We start from the raw sequence: 18,874 nt of genomic DNA on the forward strand, positions 1-18,874 counted from the left end.
TTGAGTTTTTATCACAGGCTTTGTGTTATCTAGGATAACTTATTATCTTACATTATTGCTACACAAGGCACCTTGTTACACTTGTAATCATTTTCTAGTAGTTATGGTCCCCCATCCTACCCTCTATTCTTGTAACTCTCTACACCAGTTTTATTATATTTCATATGATTTCTGCATAATATGTACTCGTTTAACATGGAAATTTATATGTACATGTTAACAGTTAACTTATTAATTTATCTGTTCAATTAGATGTCTACAAACTGCTGTATCCACCTTAATTTCCCTGTAAATGTCCAGCTTTCTTCTGATGTAATCCTTAACTTTCTACTTATCTTATAATTTCTCCCCAAGACCCAATTATGTAACCAGCTCCCTAAATTGTAATTTTTCCTGGAAATGTCCAGTTATCTTCTGATGTAATCCGCCTAGAACTGCAAGGTACAGGCGGAATAGAAGTCAGTAATGTAATGTAATGTAATTAACTTAGTTCCTTCCTGTAGGAGATACCATCACACCCCCAATTCCTTAGACCTTGTGGTCTTCAATATTAGATGATACTGGTTTGTCCTGATTGCTCTCTTAATCAATCGGTTTCTCTTTATAAAACATTATATATTCCTATAAGGAGTGGATGTGCTTGACACCGCTGTCTCTCCATTCGTCAAGCTGGAGTATCCTTCATTCTTCTCCCGGCCCTGCCTTTTGTACCAGATTATGGTACTTTGCCTTGCAATGTTTTTTGGATCCCTTTATGCTTTTCTTCCCTAATATAACCCACGGGGTAGTCTCTATTACCCCTTTTTTTTCAGACTTCTGATGTTTATTTATTTATTTCGATTTCTGTCCCATTCTCCCAGAAGCTCAGAACGGATTACAAGTAGACATTCACAATCGTTTGAAAACAGACTAGTCATGACAACAAATAGGTTACAGTAGACAATAACAGAGCTTATTCTAGAGACCAGACTGGTCATAGCGAAGAGTACTAGGAGAAGTATATTGAGGAGGCAGTTTTTGATGGCCCGATTGGCGGAAGAAGAAGGTCTTTACTGCTCTGCGGAAGGCCATTAATGAGTCTAGTGACTTGATCTGTGTGGGTAGTCGGTTCCACTTAATATAATCCCATGGAATGTTAATGGTCGTAATCACCCCTTCAAATATAAAAAAAGTGTTTGACTATCTTATTCTTAAAAAAAAACAGATATCATTTTACTTCAAGAAACACATCTCAATATTAAAGAATGTAAATCCCTTAAAAATCCAAAATATGACTCTCATGTCTTTTCTTCAGCTCATCTGAAGAAGAGAGGGGTCTCTATATTTTTTTAGGAAGGGCCTCAATCCCCAGTTGATTCACCAAACTACTGATCAGAATGGCAGATGGCTGATAGTGACTATACAATTGGATCCCTATCTATTATGAACATATATGCCCCCAACATTGACACTCCTTCTTTTATGTCGGAAATTCGTGAGGCCATTCTGGAATATTCTGATTCTCCTCTAATTATTGGAAGAGATTTTAATTTGCCTTTGGAGATTTCTAAAGATAGTTTTTCATCCACGTCATTCAGTCCCTCTAAAATGTTGATTGAACTCCACTCCATAATTAAAGATATGGGCCTTTGTGACCCATGGAGACTGCTCCTTTCCACTGATAGTTCTTTTACTTTCTTTTCTTCTCCATACAAGTCATATTCCAGAATTGATTTCTTTTTGATTTCCAAATCCCTCATGCCTCAAATTATATCTGCTGGAAATTTTCCGATCATACTTTCTGATCATGCTCCTATAGACCTTCACCTGACTGCTTCATCCAACAAGACTAGTCCCTGCTGGAGATTAAATACCTCCATTTTGACAGACCCATATATTTGTTGAAAGAACTAAAAAATTAATATCAGAATTTTTTCACTTCAATATTAACTCTGCAACATCTTTTAACACAGTGTGGGAGGCTTTTAAAGTGAGCCTTAGAGGGGAAATTTTCAGTTTCCTCTCTTGGAAGAAAAAAGTAGAAGCCTCTAACTTTATTACTCTTGAGGCAGACATTCAAGCCTAAGAAAAACTGTAAGTCTCATCCAAGTCTTCTGATATAATACCCAAATTAGTGCGGAAGAAAGGAGAATATAATCTGAGCCGAGACAAAGCCCAACAAGATTTTCTTGTTTTGCATTCTGGGAAATATTTCGCTGCAAATAAATTTGGTAGGCTTCTTACAAGGTATCTAGCAAATCGCAAACAGATCTAGAATCTCCTCTATTCTTGACTCCAATGGATCCACCCATATGGATAATACTTCCATAGCTAGAGAATTTACTGAATTTTATGAAAAATTATATTCCTCAGCGCTTTCTGATTCTGCCGGTTCTAGTGAGGCTTTTTTCCAGGGCTTACCACAATCATCTCTGTCTTCCTCTCATAAGATGATGCTCGAGGCTCCTATCGAATGTGATGAAATTATGGACGCTATAAGATGCTTAGCTAATCATAAAAACCCCAGTCCTGATGGTTACCCCGCGGAACTGTATAAAACTTTTGCAAAGGAAATTGCTCCCTTGTTGAAAATACTCTGTAAATACCTTCACGAACAACCCCAGGACCAAGGTAATTTTACTGAAGTACATGTTATTGTCATACCCAAGCCAGATAGAGACGCCACTAATGTGGCTAATTATAGCCCCATTTCCTTCTTAAATATTGATTGCAAAATCCTAGCAAAAATTTTAGCTGCAAGATTGGATAAAGTGCTGGGTGATATTATTCATCCTGATCAAGTAGGCTTTATGAGAAATAGGTTTATTGGTGATAATGCTCATATATTCCACTCCGTTATTGATCTAGCCAGTTCTGTACCGCAACTCGCTATCGCTTTATCTCTTGACGCTGAAAAGGCGTTTGACATGGTCGAATGGCCCCATTTGTTCAGCGCTCTACAATGGTTTGAGTGTAGTCTGGGCTTCACCAACTGTGTAAAATTGTTATATTGTATACCAAACCCTCATCTAGATTGAAGATTAATGACTCACTCTCTCAGTCCTTCACCTTTCATAGAGGTACCCACCAGGGTTGTCCACTATCACCTCTTCTATTCAATATTGCTCTAGAGCCGCTCCTTATTGCCATCAGACATGACCCTCTTATTCGAGGCATCCCTTCCACATCCCACTAACTCAAGGTCCTGGCTTATGCAGATGATCTGTTAATATTCCTTACAGGCCCCAAATCCTCCATTCCGGCATTACTACATCTAGTCTCTCGATTCTCTGATTGTGCTGGATATAGAATAAACTGGTCCAAATCTGAATTATTACCACTGGATGATCTGACTATGCCAGCCGACTGTGGCACGACTTAATTCCAGTGGGCCTCCTCACATCTCAAATACCTGGGAGTCCTATTTCATAGGGATAGACACAACATGATGGATCTCAATTTATCTTCTATTACTTCCAAAGTTGAGACTTTGGTGAAACGTTGGTCTCCACTTACCCTCTCATGGTGGGGTTGGTTATCAGCGAACAAAATGACAATAATTTCCATTATTAACTATTATATGTCTATGTTACCTAGACTGGCATCCTGAGATTTTTACAAAACAATTGAGAAAACCCTAACCTCATATCTCTGGAATAACAAAACCCCTCGGATCTCATTATCCATTCTGAAAGCATCCAAGGAAGATCGTGGTATGGTGTTCCCTGACTTTTTTTCTGTATCATGTTGCCGCTCTACTCTGATACTATGTTTTTTGGTCCCAAGAACTGGTTCCCATTGATAGACGTCCTGCTTGGCTTTCTATAGAAGCTGATCTAGTACATCCCATCCCTATAAGATGCCTTCCATATACCCCAATACATTCTATACCAGATAAATCTGCGACTGTTATTGCCACCATTAATGCCATACAACATCTGGACTCCATTTTCAACAATAACCAGTGGACCTATTTGGAATAATGCTCAATTCCTTGTGGGTGGTCATCCTATCCATTGGAAAGAAGGGATAAGCAGAAACATTTAGGCCCGGTTTTACTAAGGGGCGCTAACCGATTAGCACGCACTAACTGAATTAGCATGCGCTAAACACTAACGCGTCATGTTAGTCTATGGACGCATTAGTATTTAGCGTATCCTAATTTGATTAGTGCACCTTAGTAAAAGAGGGGGTTGGTCTCTGGACCACATCATGGTGGATGGTGCTCTTCCTTCCTTTTCACATCTTATGGACAAATTTTGCCTTCCTACCATGAAGTTCTTTCATTCAATACAACTCTCTCATTGTCTTACAAAAATCTCACCTTCTATTTTTAGTTACTCGTCTTCATCCAATTTTTCACGATTATCCCAATTGAGATTCACTTTTGGCCATACCACCTCTTTGTTCTACAAGGAATTATGCTCAGATCTAAGAGATCTATGGAATCTTGGTTTTCCGAAATCGCCTGGTCCGGCTCTAATATGGAGTGGACTCAATATTTCAATTGGATCCTTTGTCCAACTGTGTCCACCAATCTGTCTCAATCTCTCTTTTTCCTCCACCACAAAGCTTTTTGGACCCCTGGCAAAATGTTCCGGGCTGGACTAAGTGATAATAATTCTTGTTGGCATTGTGATACAGATCTCGGAGACCTATTGCACATGATATACTCTTGCCCTATCATTCAAGATTTCTGGTCCCAAGTTTGGAAGTCTATTCTCAAGATTTTGCGCTCCACACTTAATCCGGCCATCATTATTTTCAGATCCCTTGTTCTTACTGATGAGCTGGATAAATGGCAATAATCCCTTTTTAACACTCTCATTGCCCTCACAATCCAAATGATCTTACATAATTAGAAGTCAGCAGACCTCCTCAATATTACTTTTTGGTGGAACACAATCCTCTTAATTCATTTATATGAATCCAAAGCGGCTACCTTCTCTAATAGGCAATCTGCCATAGACAAAATTTGGGCCCCTATTTTGAACTTTTCAGGTTAATAATTAACATGCCTATATTATGTTCCCATGATCCAATACTCTTGTTTTTCTTAAAAAGAGAAAGGAAGGGGGATGCTTTTTCGTTTTTCCCTTTCCTTGTTTCTTCCATTTTATGGCTGTTGCCCATATACCTGATTTTTAGTTGAGTATAATTGGATCCGAATTCCTTTATGTGATACATTTCATGGCATTTAATGCCTGTGTTTCTCTCTCCTGGTTTCCTGTTTATTTGTAGGAGGTTTGATTATATGTATACACCTTGTTATTCCTATCCCATAGCAGTTGTCCGACTTATACACTTGTGATGTGGATGGTGATTACACATTTTTTACAGTTCATTAAATTTTTATTGAACAAAAAATGGAGATACAGAAGGAAAAATAATATATCCAATGCAAATAGAAGTGATCAATATATACAATGTATATATTGATCACCTCTGTTTGCATTGGATATATTATTTTATGAACTGTAAAATTTAATGAACTGTAAAAAATGTGTAATCACCATCCAACAAAGATCTCAATATCAGTCAAGTAAGTTGATGATATATACCATTTTTTAAAGGGAGGAAAAGGATCTCAGCAACCTAAACAGACATTTAAATGAACTTTCTCTCTGTATTATCAGGCTCCAGTTGTCTGTCATTGATCTTTTAAAAGCTCCCCTACTCAATTATCCATTGACTATTTTTTTAGCCCGTTACATTAATGGGTGCTAGAATAGATGTGTAGACTTAGGCATTTCTTTCTTTCTGTATGTCTATCTTTCTCTCTTCCTGCCCCCCTTTCTTCTTTCTTTTTTTCTGTCTCACTCCCTGGCCCCCTGTCTGTCTTTCTTTCTGTCTCTCTCCTTGCCCCCTGTCTGTGTGTATTTTTTTATTTCTGTCTCTCTCTATCTATCTGTCTTCCCTTCCTCCTTACTTTTACCTCCCCCTGTCCAGCAGAACCCCTTTCCTGCTCCCTCTGTCCAGCAGTAGCCCTTCCCTGCTCCCCCTGTCCAGCAGTAGCCCTTCTTCCTCTCTTTTACCTTCCACCTATCCAGCAGCATCTTTTCCCTGCTCCTTCTGTCCAGCAGTAGCCTTTATCCCTTACTTTTACCTCTCCCTTGTCCAGTAGTACTCCTTCTCCCTTCCCTGTTCCCTTTCCAGCATCCGGTAGGCCAGGCAGCCTCGGGGATTTTGCTAGGCTGGCCCGCCTCGCATTATCAAAGTGGGCCGGCCTAGCAAATGCTCCGTAGCCGCACAGCTCCATGGGAGTGACAGAGTGGGGCCAGGCGTCAGTGACGCAGGAGGAGGCCGAGAACCACTAACGCCAAATCCAGCACTATCCTCTCTATTCTGCTCCCATATCGGCAGCAGGGGCCCTCGGTTACCGAGTTCGGTTCCCCCAACGAAGCAGCAGGTGTGTATGGCAGCATTGGGGTCTTGGAGTTTGTTGCTGCCTTTGGTTAAAGATGAAGCCGGTGGGGGGAGGGGGAGAGCCCAGCTGGCTGCTGAGGCTTTGTTCCTGTAGCTATCTTTCCTCTTGGGGCAGGAACGTTGCTGGGGAAACCGTCGCATGCATCGGAAACCGCCGCAGGCTACTACTACTCATGCGGAGGCATGGAGCCACGGATCACGGACGCACGGAGATTGAATTGCGCATGTGCGCTAAGGGTTTTATTATAGCGGATTCTCCTTTATATGATGTCTTAAAGATTTTTTTTTTTAAAAAAAAGCTTTAAATTGCACTATAGAAATTATATTAGGAAGTGATTTTTAGGAAGATTTGGCTGATAAAAATGTTTAAAAGTCTTTAAGTTATGCAGCGACGTAGCGATGGTAGGAGGCACTTGGGACAGTGGTACCCCTCCTCCCCCTCTCTCCTTTCTGTGCCACACTCAATCCCTCCCTTCCTATCCTGTACCTCTTAAAATCTTCACCAGCGTGGGCACGAGCATTTTCTCCAGCCTGCTGCTCATGCTGACTTTCCCTCTAACATCACTTCCTGGCCCTGCAACCTGGAAGTGATTTCAGAGGGAGCCAGGCCAATGAGAGTAGCAAGCTAGAGTAGTTGCTCGCACTAGTAAAGATTTTTAAATAGGTACAGGGAGGGAGAGCATGAGTGTGGCATGGAAGGGCAGAGAGGATCTGGTGCCCCTACCAAGATGGCATCAGGGGCAGTCCGTCCCCTGTCCCACCTTACTAAACCACTGAAGATATGATATACAGTATTATAAAGGAAAACTGATGTATAATTGTGTAGGGCAGGTTTTATAGGATCAATGAAAGACAACTGGAACCTGATAATATAGACATAATCCACCCCAACCCCACTCAGTGTTCTCTAAGAGGGCATGCAGCTATCCTGGCTCACTGCAACCTATTTCTTACTGTCACTGCTGCTGCTCTCCCAAATCATTATCAGCAAAGCAAAACACAGACTGGAGGACTGCACTGCAACCAACCTTGTCTGCTGGACCTGCCCCTCTCTAGCATCACTTCTTATTCCAGGGCAGAGCTGGCAGCCATGGACAGGTTCAGTGCAGTCCTGCGAGATGCCGGTGAGGAGGAGAGGCACCGGCACCGGCTGACTGCTTACAGGACATGCCCCTCATGGCCAGAGGCATATCCTGTAGTCAGTCAGCCAGTGCCTCTCCTCCTCGCTGGCACCTCTGCTTCTTCTCCTCACCTCTCCTTCTGCAGCACCAATGGTAATAGGAGACTCAGGGCCGTAGCTGGAGGACATGTGCGGATGTTGATATGATGATGTCACACACGTGCGTGATGTCATCGCATCAGCGTTTGTGCTTTTCCAGGTGCCTCCAGCCGCAGTCCCGAGATTAGTGTGCCAGCAGCTTAAACATTTTGCGACACACTGGACTAAATACTCAAATTTCACCATGTGATGCAGGACTTTTACACACCACTGGAATAGCTGAATTTTACTCGGAGTAGCTATGAATTACAGACAGGAAAGGAAAGCATGCAGAGTATGACTCATGGAATCCTTTCCAACTTCCCTGCGAGTGTTTATATGGCTGTTTGTAGATGCGGACCTTTTACTTGCATATAGTTTGAGTAATTATCTTTTCCCTCGTTAAAAGGTGTTATCTACGCTGGAAAAATAGGGAAATCTCTTTTCTTCACAATCACTGAGCTTTGGAATAACCTTCCTACCCAGCTGCGGAATCTGGGCTCCTTCCACTTATTCCGAAAACATCTGAAATCTTGGCTATTCTCAAAAATGTAAATTTCGCTGCTCTCTTCATATTCACTACTTCTTATTATGTATTTCTCCTTATTTTAATGTTCATGTAAACCGTGCCGAGCTCTATCTTTATAGAGAGGATGCGGCATATAAGCTTAAGATTTAGTTTAGTTTCAAAGAGGCCATTTATGCACACACGCTTCTGTGCTGTGCTTAAAATTACTCCCTTAGCCACATCGGAAGTTGCGATTTGTTCAGATTGTAGAGTTGGTTTTCTACCCAAATATTTTAAGCAAATAGATTTTAAGAAACATTGTACATCAAATTTGCAGATATATTTCTTTTTATTAAGTGATTAATAATAGGTAAATACAAGACAGCAAGAAATACATTACTTAAGATTGATAATATTCTTTACAAGATAAACAATTAAAATGGATTCATTTGCAAATCATTCAGAAGTTTACAATCTGAAGTCTATATATGTGTTAACCTATAACACACTTAATTAGCATTGTATAATTAACAGGTTAAAGAAATGAGTTGTAAAATCATAATTTGTAATTTGAAAATGTGGCATGTTGTAAAGCTTTCCAGAAATTGTGCTTCTAAGGTCCTGGACAATATGAACAAGTACAGGCAGTATTATACTTGTACATATAATTATAAACCATTGAGGGATCTGACTTCTGTTGTAAAATTACTGTTCTGTTTTCATAAGCGGATGGTGTACAAGTACTTGAATTGGTATATAACCGATGCACTGTGAGGTTAAAGCTAAAAAGGAAATGATAAGTAATATTAATAAAGAAACTAAACTTTGAAGATTCAATGATAAGAAGAATATGGTACTGGCAACACTTAAGAGGGGCAATTCCTAAGCTGCAAAATCTATAATTTTAACAAATCTTAAGTTTACTGTGGGAGTCACTGACCAGAAGTAATACAGAATGGCAGCCTGATCCCTAGTGGTAGTCTCACCGTACTACTACTAGGGCTCACAGATACCATTTTGAAACCCAGAGCCATACGGAAAAACAGCAGCTCTAGATCAGTGTTTCCCAAGTCAGTCCTGGAGTACCCCCTTGCCAGTCAGGTTTTCAGGATATCCACAATGAATATACATTAACTTGATTTGCACACACTGCCCCCATTATATGCAAATCAAGTTCATGCATAGTCATTGTGGATATCCTGAAAAGCTAACTGGCAAGGGGGTACTCCAGGAAAAACTTAGGAAACACTGACCTAGATCGCTGTTGTCTCTCAACCCCTAAATCACCAATGAATAAACTAACCCCGTCTTTTACTAAGATGCGCTAACCGAATAGCGCGCGCTAATCGGTTAGCACACCTTAGTAAAAGGGGGCCTACATGGTCTTTATCTCCCTATAACTACTATCTGGTCAATATTCAGGCAGTCAGTGGTTTTTTTTAATACTGACTGCCATTGTCCACCATCTCTCTCCCTCTCCTCTGTTTTTAGACCCATTATTTCTTCCCCCCTCCCCCCCGGTTTGGTGTATGCATGTCTCTTTAAACCCCCTTCCCTCCCTCTGTGTACTTCTAAACTAGGGCCCTCTTCTCTGAAGGCCTCCCCCCCCAAAAGGCCTGCATGTTTCCCCAGCTTCCCCCCTGGCTTCCTGCTCTTACCTTCAGATACTGATAATTACAGCAGCCTGCAGAGAGGATCGCCAGTGCTGTAGCGATCCTTGCAGGCTGCCATCGGCCTCCACAGCAGCACATTCCCTTTGCCGTGGTCCCACCCCTCCTCTGACGTCAGGGCAGGATCGCAGCAGAGAGAACATGCTGAAGAGCAGGCATGAGGAGGAAGGTTGGGCACCGAATCGGTAAGGCCGATTTAAAAAAAATTTGAATCAATTAGAATTGATTCACCTGAAGTAAATCAATTTGAATTGGAAATCGGGCAGCACTAGTGCCTAGTGACATCGAAACCCGGAAGTAGGCATGTTTAGGGGTGGTGCCATACTTCCGTGTCACTGGCTGCGATTCTGCAAGGATTTTAGGCGCTGGAAAAGTAGGCTTGTAAAACCCTGGCCTACATTTCTGGCACCTAGGGTCCTTGCTAGCTGTAATTCTGTAAGCGGTACCTGTCTGTGACACGCGGCAGGCGCCACTCACAGCCTTTAAATGCCTGGCCATGTTTGGCACTGGCTTTGAATATCCAGGGCTAATTGGACATACAGAGGCCACTGGAGCTTATGTGGTCCCAGCCAATATTCAGTCTGGATCTGCATAAGACACATGTAAGCCCCAGCTGAATATTGATTGGGACCCACATAAGTTCAAGCAGGTTCTCTCACCTAGTCTGATCCCCCTCTCTCCTCCCTTGATGTCTACTTGCTCCTGCCTATTATTTTTAAAAATTATAAATCAAATATCACTAATGTATAAGATAAAATTAGTTGCTTAGATCAGGGGTCTCCAAACTTTTGCCACAAGGGCCACGTTAGGTACTTCAGCACTAGGCCATAGTTAAAAAAATAAATAAATAACTCTAGATATATTGAAAGTATAACATTTTATGAACTAATTACAGAGTATGTGAGATTAGATTATCGTATATTAATGATGATGAACACTACCAGCAAATTCTCATATTTTCATCACAAATTATAATAAAACCATTAATGTGAATGATGGAACTGTTTTTTGTGTTTTTAAAATCTTAATTAATGCACTTGAAATCTATCAACACCCCGTATGATTTTTTGCAGATTGTCATTGGAAAATTCTTCCATGGGCCAGATAAAATTCTTACACGGGCTGGATAAAATCATATTGTGGGCTGGATGTGGCCCATGGGCTGAAATTTGGAGACCCCTGGCTTAGATTATTAAATTGCAATAAGTGAGGCATCCCTCAAGTAAATATCTTACACTTGTGATGATTTGCAGTCACCAGCGCATGTTTGCATTACAACCGTCTTGGGTTGGTAGGATATTGTAGTAGTACTGTTTTTTATACTAAATGCAATAGACACTGGGCAATTTTGTAGGCGACAGGTATTGTTACCTATTAAGGCAAAAATATTCAGTTTGAAAGCATGTATGTAAATAGAATATTGACAGAGATATGCATTTATTGTACATATATCCTTCTATTTTTTGACTGCTAAACCACTCTCTTCAACAGTTCCTATATCTTCACCATCCACTCCTTGTCTGTTCTTCCAATTTCTTCAGCTTCAGTCTTCCTACTCTCTTTTTTCCTCCCTCCTCTCCCATTCTCTAGATGTTTTTGTCTTGTAATTCATATGACTCTACTATTGCCACTGCTGTAACAATGCTGTAAGGATCAAATCTGGAGTTCAGTGCTCAATTTCCATCAGGAGATGCAGAGCGAGTATTTTGTGGTTTAATATTCTGGACAATTTGTCACTGGTTATTCAGCAGTTCGTCATCTGGAAAAGCTTTAGAGAATATGGAAGGAAGTGAGTTCCAGCTACCTGTTCCTATTCTCATAATCACAGGTATTTAACAAATACTGCTCCATGACACACCCTTATTTGGTAATCTGACCTCCTAATGGTAGTACCACAACACTACCACTGATGCCATTTTGATATAGGTAACCATTGAAGCGAGAGTGAGTGGGGATCATACCTGCTCCCATTGTCCCTTGGGCCCTTTCAGGTGAGTTGTGTTAGAAGGATAGGGATGGGGGTGAGCTAGCTCCTGGCTGTTTAAATTGCTTGTCTAGGGCTAATTGGGTATATTCAGCAGCATTAAACCGAATAGTGCTGCTGAATATACCCAGTTAGAGCCTAAGCTGAAACCAGCTATTTCGTGACTGGCCCAGGGGCAGGGGCAGAACTTACCGGGTTAAGTGCCAGTATTCAGCATTTAGCCAGATATGTTAACTGGATAAATAGGACTGCTTAAAACAGTTCTATCATTATCCAGTTTAACTGAGCTAGTTAAGTGCTGAATATTGCACTTAACTAGACAAGTGCTATCCGGCTATGTATATCCGGATATTCAGTGCTGGTGCCTGGATTGAATACTGATCCCTAAATTTTTTAATTTAGATGCATAAAAAGTGGGTGGTAACAGGAAGATTTAGGGTGGGGAAAAGAAATTAGGAGCTTTAAGCTGATTTTCAGCATTTGGCTCATAAATCTAGACAAACAAATGGCAGGCTTAAATTTATGAGCAAACTTTTAAGCTCCTAAATTAAGATGAATTTTCAGCTGAGAACTTAGGGGCTCATTTTTTCAAAGCACTTAGGCACACAAAGTACCATATGGTACTTTATGTGTCTAAATGATTTGAAAATGAACCCCTTATTCTCCTAAGATTGAGTGAAAATAGGGCACTTAGGAGCATACCGTAGTTACTCAACTATAAACTGAGATTTTTGGGCCTAAAAATGGGGGTCTCAGATTATATTCAAGTCCTCTGGTCTGCACCCCTACTCTGCCCCTGCCCAGACCTATTGCAGGCCTCCCTGAAACCCTAGTGGTCCAGAGATGAGCCTGGACAGGAACGATCTTTCCTGGCCAACTCTAAACCACCCCGGCTCCCTGACCCCTACAGATATTACCTTTAAATCCCTGGTGGTCTAGAGGTAAAGTGGGGTAGGATTGATCTTCCTATGCTCCTTCCCTGTGAGATCCACAATCAAAAATGCCTGCCGTGAGTTCCTGCTTCAGACTTGTGAGTTCCTGTGGTCTCGTGAGACTGCAGTAAGAACTTGTGGCAAGCATTCTTGATTAAGGCTTTCACAGGGCAGGAGTGTAGGAAGATTGCTCCTGCCCTGCTTCATCACTAGACCACCAGGGCTTTAAAAGTAAGGTCTACAGGGGTCAGGGAGGCGGGAGGAAGGCAGGGTGGTTTAGAGTTGGCTGGGACAGAATGCATTAAGATTGCTCCTGTCCTGGCTCTGCTGGACCACCAGAGCTTCAGCCTGTAGTGGGCTTTGGGGGCTGGGTAGGAAGGGAAGGAAGGAGGGTGGGGTATAAGGCAGTGCAACCACCCAGTTTATAATCGAGTCAAATTTTTTTCCTCCTTTTTTTGGGGAAAAAGGTTACTTCGGTTTATATTTAAGTATAAATGGTATATTTAGGAGCTCTGTTTTTTTTAAATATTGGGCCCTATTATTATACTCCTTAATAAATAATTGTAATTGTTTTTCCAGTGCAATTGGGATAGTATGCTGAACAAAGGGTCTTGCTTCCATGAGTCCGTTCCACGAGATACTGATTACTGTTATAAGCATCTCCTCCTTCTCCCTGCTCTCTGCTGCCCCCAGTCAGTTATTTCTTCTGCAAGTGAGCCTGCAGGAGCAACTTTGATCTGCTTGGTCTTTGTTGTTTTTCAAGTATTTATTACATTTTTTTTTTTTTTTTTTTGGGGGGGGGGGGGGGATTTTGTGTTCCTGTTCAGCTCCAGTGACTTCCTAGCCTGCGTGAGAGGAGTAGACTTCGGTCTGCAGGGGGGGGGGGGGTTTCCCCTTCTGTTTGCTCACTCCTTGACTTGATCAGGAATGCTAGCACAGGCTATATGGGCACCGATTGTGATGTCAGCTGCACGTTCCTCCTCCCTCTTTGCGATGTTTGGATTCTGGTCCCGGGGGTTGAAGCTCAGTTTGGCTGTGGCTCAATTGACAGCTGAAGAGTCAGAAGAGGCAGCTTTCCTGGTGGAAGAGATTGTCTCCTATTTTCAGCAACTTGAGAGGAGCTATGGCAGACTGCAGCACATCTTCCCAGCATCTGGAGTAGGGCTATCACAGCCCACAGGGCAGTTCAGGGGAGGGTCTGAATTTGTGTTTTTTTTAAGGTTGTATTTTCTTGTAGCCTTGTTCCCCCATCCTAGAAATTCTAAAATTGTTGGTTTTAGAGGTCTTCCAGTGGAATTACAGCCATTATTTCAGCAGGAAATCCTGGCAGTGACCATCCTGGATTTTTCCCGAATTGAATTCTAACTTCTCAAACTTCTTCAAAAGCTTCATTTTTTATTCTAACCACCAAGGATGGAGTTCTCATTCTCCAATAATGTGAATTCATGTGAAATTTGTGCTGGTTGGGCACCAAAAGAATATCCTTTCACCATGTGCTCTGCCATGTAGGCTGGGGAAGCAGGATTTTTGGGTTCAGCCTCTGACCATCTTATTAGTGCTTCCAAGAGACTGTTGGAACACCTGGGGGATGATTTTGCCCTTTCTGAGTCCCATAGTGTGGTGCCAGTGTCTAGTATGGGCGCTCATGGCCACAAAGCTAAAAAAAAAAAAACCACTCTAATCCTCCTCCTCTCGGTCCTCTATGCCCTTTATGTCTGACTTTGTGAACTTGCTCTGGCAAGCCTATGTCAGTGGTACTGGTGCAACTTCTGGGTCAGCTAGAGGGTGACCATCTGTGCAACCTCCCTGTAATTCTACATCTCTAAGGAGACCTGCATCTTCCCCAGGAGTCTGATTGCTGGTCAGATGGGGGTCACTATGGATGATGATTTGGACACTTATCCTCTTTCACAAAGTGAGGCTTCTGTCAAAGATGATGCGGGAGCTGAAATTGGGATGTAAGACTTCTGTCAAAGATGATGTGGGAGGTGAAATTGATCATGGTCTCAGTGCTGCGGAACAGGGTAAGGACTCCTGATTTCGCAGGCTGTTCAAGTCTGCTACTCTGATGGATCTTCTCATTGATTCTCTAAAGGTGCTCAAGATTGATTCTCCTCAGCCTACTACCCAATGTTCTCTGCTTAGCAGGATCTGCTTTCAGCCTACTGCCTTCCTTTGGCATCCTGAAATGAAGGTCCTCATTTCTGAGCACTAGGAGAATGCTGAGGGGTTCCTTAAGGTGGCTAAGGCCATGCCCAAGTTATACCCTGTGGACCAGAAGTTCCAGCAGATGTTTGCTATGCCTAAGGTGGACTCTCTGGTGGCTCAGGTGACCAAGCGCATGTCCCTTCCTAGAGAAGGTGGCTTGGTGCTCAAGGACCAACAGGAACGCAGACTGGACATGTTGCTTAAAAGGCAGTTTGAGGCTTTGTCTTTGGCTTAAGGATGCTGTGGCAGCTTCCTTTGTAGCTTGAGCATGCCATTCTAAATTGTGTAGCTGTTGCTGGTGGGGAGTGGACTATGTGGCTGATGCTCTTGTATGATCTGCTGAGAGTAGTGGGCAGGGTCTCAGCTTATTCTGCGTCTGCACACAGAATTATTTATTTCAATTTCTAGCCCGTCCTCCCCATGTTGGGTTACATAAGAACATTCACAATGCAGACATTTTACAAAAGCAAGGGTCATGACTGCTCAAAGGGTAGTGGGTACATATGGGGAAAAGTGTTGAAAATTTACAGAAACTAAGGGGCTCAGAGGAGGGAAGAGAAAGGGAGAGGCAGTCTATTGGAGTCTGTTTAGCTAAAAAGGAGGGTCTTCACTGCTCTTCGGAATGGCATTAATGAGTTCTGAGATCTTATCTGATCAGGCAACTGGTTCCAGAGCTGAGGGATGAAATGACTGTATGAGCGTTTCTGGGCCATTTCCATCTGGAGAGATTTTCCTTGTGGGATGCACAGTCATCTTTCTGCGGTTGAGCATAGGGGGCGATTGGGGATGTACTGTTGTAGTTTGGAAATATGTATGTAGGGGTTTTGTTGTGGAATCTTTTGTGAACGATTATTAGAGCTTTGAAAATGCAGCGTTTCCTGATAGCTAGCCAGTGTTCTGCTTAAAGAGGTGGGGTTGCGGTAGTTGAGGCTGTATAGGAGTCAGATTGCTGAATAATGGAGCCGTTGGAACCATTTGAGTTCCTTTTTGGTGATGCCGTTGAATAGAAAGTTGCAATAGTCTAATCTTGAGAGTACATAGGCATGGATGAGTTGGGTTAAGTCGGGTTTGGATAGGTAAGGTTTAATCCTTCGGAGTTGTCATAGGTAATAGAAGGAGGGCTGAGAGATATGGGCTGTGAGATATGGGCTGTGAGATATGGGCTGAGAGAGATAAGTGGCCATTCAGTATTACCCCGAGGCTGAGTACCTGGTCCTTTGCTGTTAGGGAGATTGATTCCCTGGTTAGTGTCGGGCAGGTGAAGTTGGTGCTTCTATTCCTGATCCAGAGGAGTTTGGTTTTTAAGGTATTCAGCTGGAGTTTGTTGGCTATCATCCAGTTCTTTAAATTTGAGAGGCAGTGTTGGAGATTGGAGAGCTGGAAAGATCGGCTTTCACCTAGAGGGAGCAGCAGCTGGAGATCATCAGCATAAGAGTGGATTTTGATGTTGTATTTATGAGCAATATCTATGATTGGTCTAATGTAGTGGTTGAATAGGAGTGGGGACAATAGGGCATCTTGGGGGACTCCGCATTTGATGGGTTTGGGATCAGATTTGCTTGGGCCTAGTAGTACAGATTGTGTTCTTTGGTGGAGGAAGGAGGTGAACCATTTGTGTGCGGAGTTTTTGATTCCGAGGTCTGTGAGTCAGTGCAATAGGAGTTGGTGATCAATTGTGTCAAATGCTGTGCTTAAGTCGATAAGCACTAGCAGGGCGTCACTCTGGGTCAGACCAATGAGCGCTTTACTGGGTCAGACCAATGGTCCATCTAGTCCAGTAGCCCATTCTCATGGTGGTCAATCTAGGTCACTAGTACCTAGCAAAACCCCAAAACATTCCATGCTACCGATCCAGGGCAAACAGTGGCTTTCCCCATATCTGTCTCAATAACAGACTATGGACTTTTCTTCCAGGAAATTGTCCAAACCTTTCTTAAAACCAGCTACGCTATCCGCTCTTACCACAATCTCTGGCAATGCACTCCAGAGCTTAACTATTCTCTGAATGAAAAAATATTTCCCTGTAACTTCATTGAGTGTCCCCTAGTCTTTGTAATTTTTGATGGAGTGAAAAATCAGTTCACTTTAACCTGTTCTATTCCACTCTGGATTTTGTAGACTTCAATCATATCTCCCCTCAGCTGTCTCTTTTCCAAGCTGAAGAGCCCTAACCATTTTAGTCTCTTCTCTGAAAACCTTTTCTAGTACCGCTATATCTTTCTTGAGATAAGGAGACCAGAATTGAATGCAATACTTCAGGTGAGGTCGCACCATGGAGCAATACAGAGGCATTATAACATTCTTAGTCTTGTTAACCATCCCTTTTTAAATAACTCCTAACATCTTGTTTGCTTTCTTGGCCGCCGCCACACATTGGGCTGAAGGTTTCAACGTATTGTCTACAATGCTACCCAGATGCTTTTCTTGGGCACTAACTCCCAAAGCGGACCCTAGCATTTAGTAACAGTGATTTGTGTTATTCTTCCCAATGTGCATCACTTTGCATTTTCCACATTAACCTTCATCTGCCACTTGGATGCCTAGTCTTCCAGTTTCCTAAGTTCTGCCTGCAGTTTTTCAAAATGTGCATGTGTTTTAACAACTTTGTTTAGTGTCATCTGCAAAATTTAATCACCTCACTCATTTATAAATAAGTTAAATAGAACTGGTCCCACTGTTTACTCTCCTCCATTAATAAAAATGACCATTTAACACTAACCTCTGTTTTCTATCCGATAACTAATTTCTAATCCACAACTGAACTTTGCCATCTATCCCATGACTCTTTAATTTTCTCAGGAGCCTCTCATGAGGAACTTTGTGAAAAGCTTTCTGAAAATCAGACATTAGATTGGAGATTCCAAGTCCAAAGCCACTCTTGGCAGGCTTCCTTTCAGGGGCAATAAGCTGTTTGGCTAGTCGTTACCGGACAGCAGTCCTAGGACTTCTAAAGGGTATCCTTTCAAGACTCATGCTGTTCACACTTTTTCTCTGTATCCTCATCCCAGAGATCCTTTCAGAGTCTACAGCAGAGATTATCTGGGAATAAGAAGTCTCAGGGCTCTGCCTCCCGTCCGGATGGGCAGCCCAAGAAGTCACAATCATGCCAAGTCTCCAGCCCCTCCATGAAGAATTGGAGGCAGGCTGCAGGACTTCCTGGAAGCATGGGAAGCTTTCATAACTGACCAATGGGTTCTGGAATTCATCAGGGACAGCTACAAGTTGGAGTTTGCCCATCCTCTCTCTGCCTGGTTCATGAACTTGCTGGCGGGCTGACTGAAGAGAGTCACCCAGGTTCAGGTGACCCTATAGAAATTGCTTGACATTCAGGCAATCAAATGGGTGCCAGATACAGACTTAGGCAGGCTGTGGCAGATACTCCATATACTTCGTTATGCCCCAAAAAGGCTCAGAGGATTGGAGGCTGATCCTGGACCTCAAGTATGTCAATGCAGTTGTCAAGGTGCCTCATTTTCCTATGGAGATCCTTCGGTTAGTGATTGTCTCATTGCAGCCAGAGGAGTTTCTGGCAGCTTTCGACATGATGGAGGCTTATCTCCATATCCCTATATTCCCAGATCACAGATGCTTCCTGCGTGTTCATGTCCAAGAACAGCTGTTTCAGTTCAAAGCTCTCCCTTTCATGCTAGCGACTGACCCCCGGACCTTCACCAAGGTGATGGTTGTGGTGGCGGCTCATCTCTGCAAGCTGGGTTGGCTTGTCCACCCTTAGTTGGATGACTGGCCCATTAGAGCCCCTTAAGAGAGGAAATGGAGAGAGTGGTTCAGACCATTTTGATGACCCTTCAAAGTTTGGGCTAGATTGTCATCCTGAAGAATAGCCAACTTCAGCCTGTTTAATCCCTGGAGTGGTTAGAGCAACAGCTTCAGTACCCTGAGGTTGTGGGT

The 18,874-nt window shown here is 42.6% G+C and overlaps 1 protein-coding gene across 1 annotated transcript in view; it reads right to left on the bottom strand.

Moving 5' to 3' along the window:
* Window positions 1–8,501: 8,501 nt before the first annotated feature.
* Window positions 8,502–18,874, bottom strand: part of LOC117366892 (mucin-19-like) — a 200,096-nt gene continuing 189,723 nt past the window's right edge. The window contains exons 89-90 of the mRNA XM_033958868.1: window positions 11,077–11,212; window positions 8,502–8,953 (exon numbers count right to left, since the gene is read on the bottom strand). Of these exons, the coding sequence (XP_033814759.1) occupies window positions 8,785–8,953; window positions 11,077–11,212 (305 nt within the window). The 3' untranslated portion in view covers window positions 8,502–8,784. The remainder of the gene's footprint in view (window positions 8,954–11,076; window positions 11,213–18,874) is intronic.

This window comes from Geotrypetes seraphini, chromosome 9 (genome assembly GCF_902459505.1).
Source record: "Geotrypetes seraphini chromosome 9, aGeoSer1.1, whole genome shotgun sequence".
Lineage (NCBI taxonomy): Eukaryota > Metazoa > Chordata > Amphibia > Gymnophiona > Dermophiidae > Geotrypetes > Geotrypetes seraphini.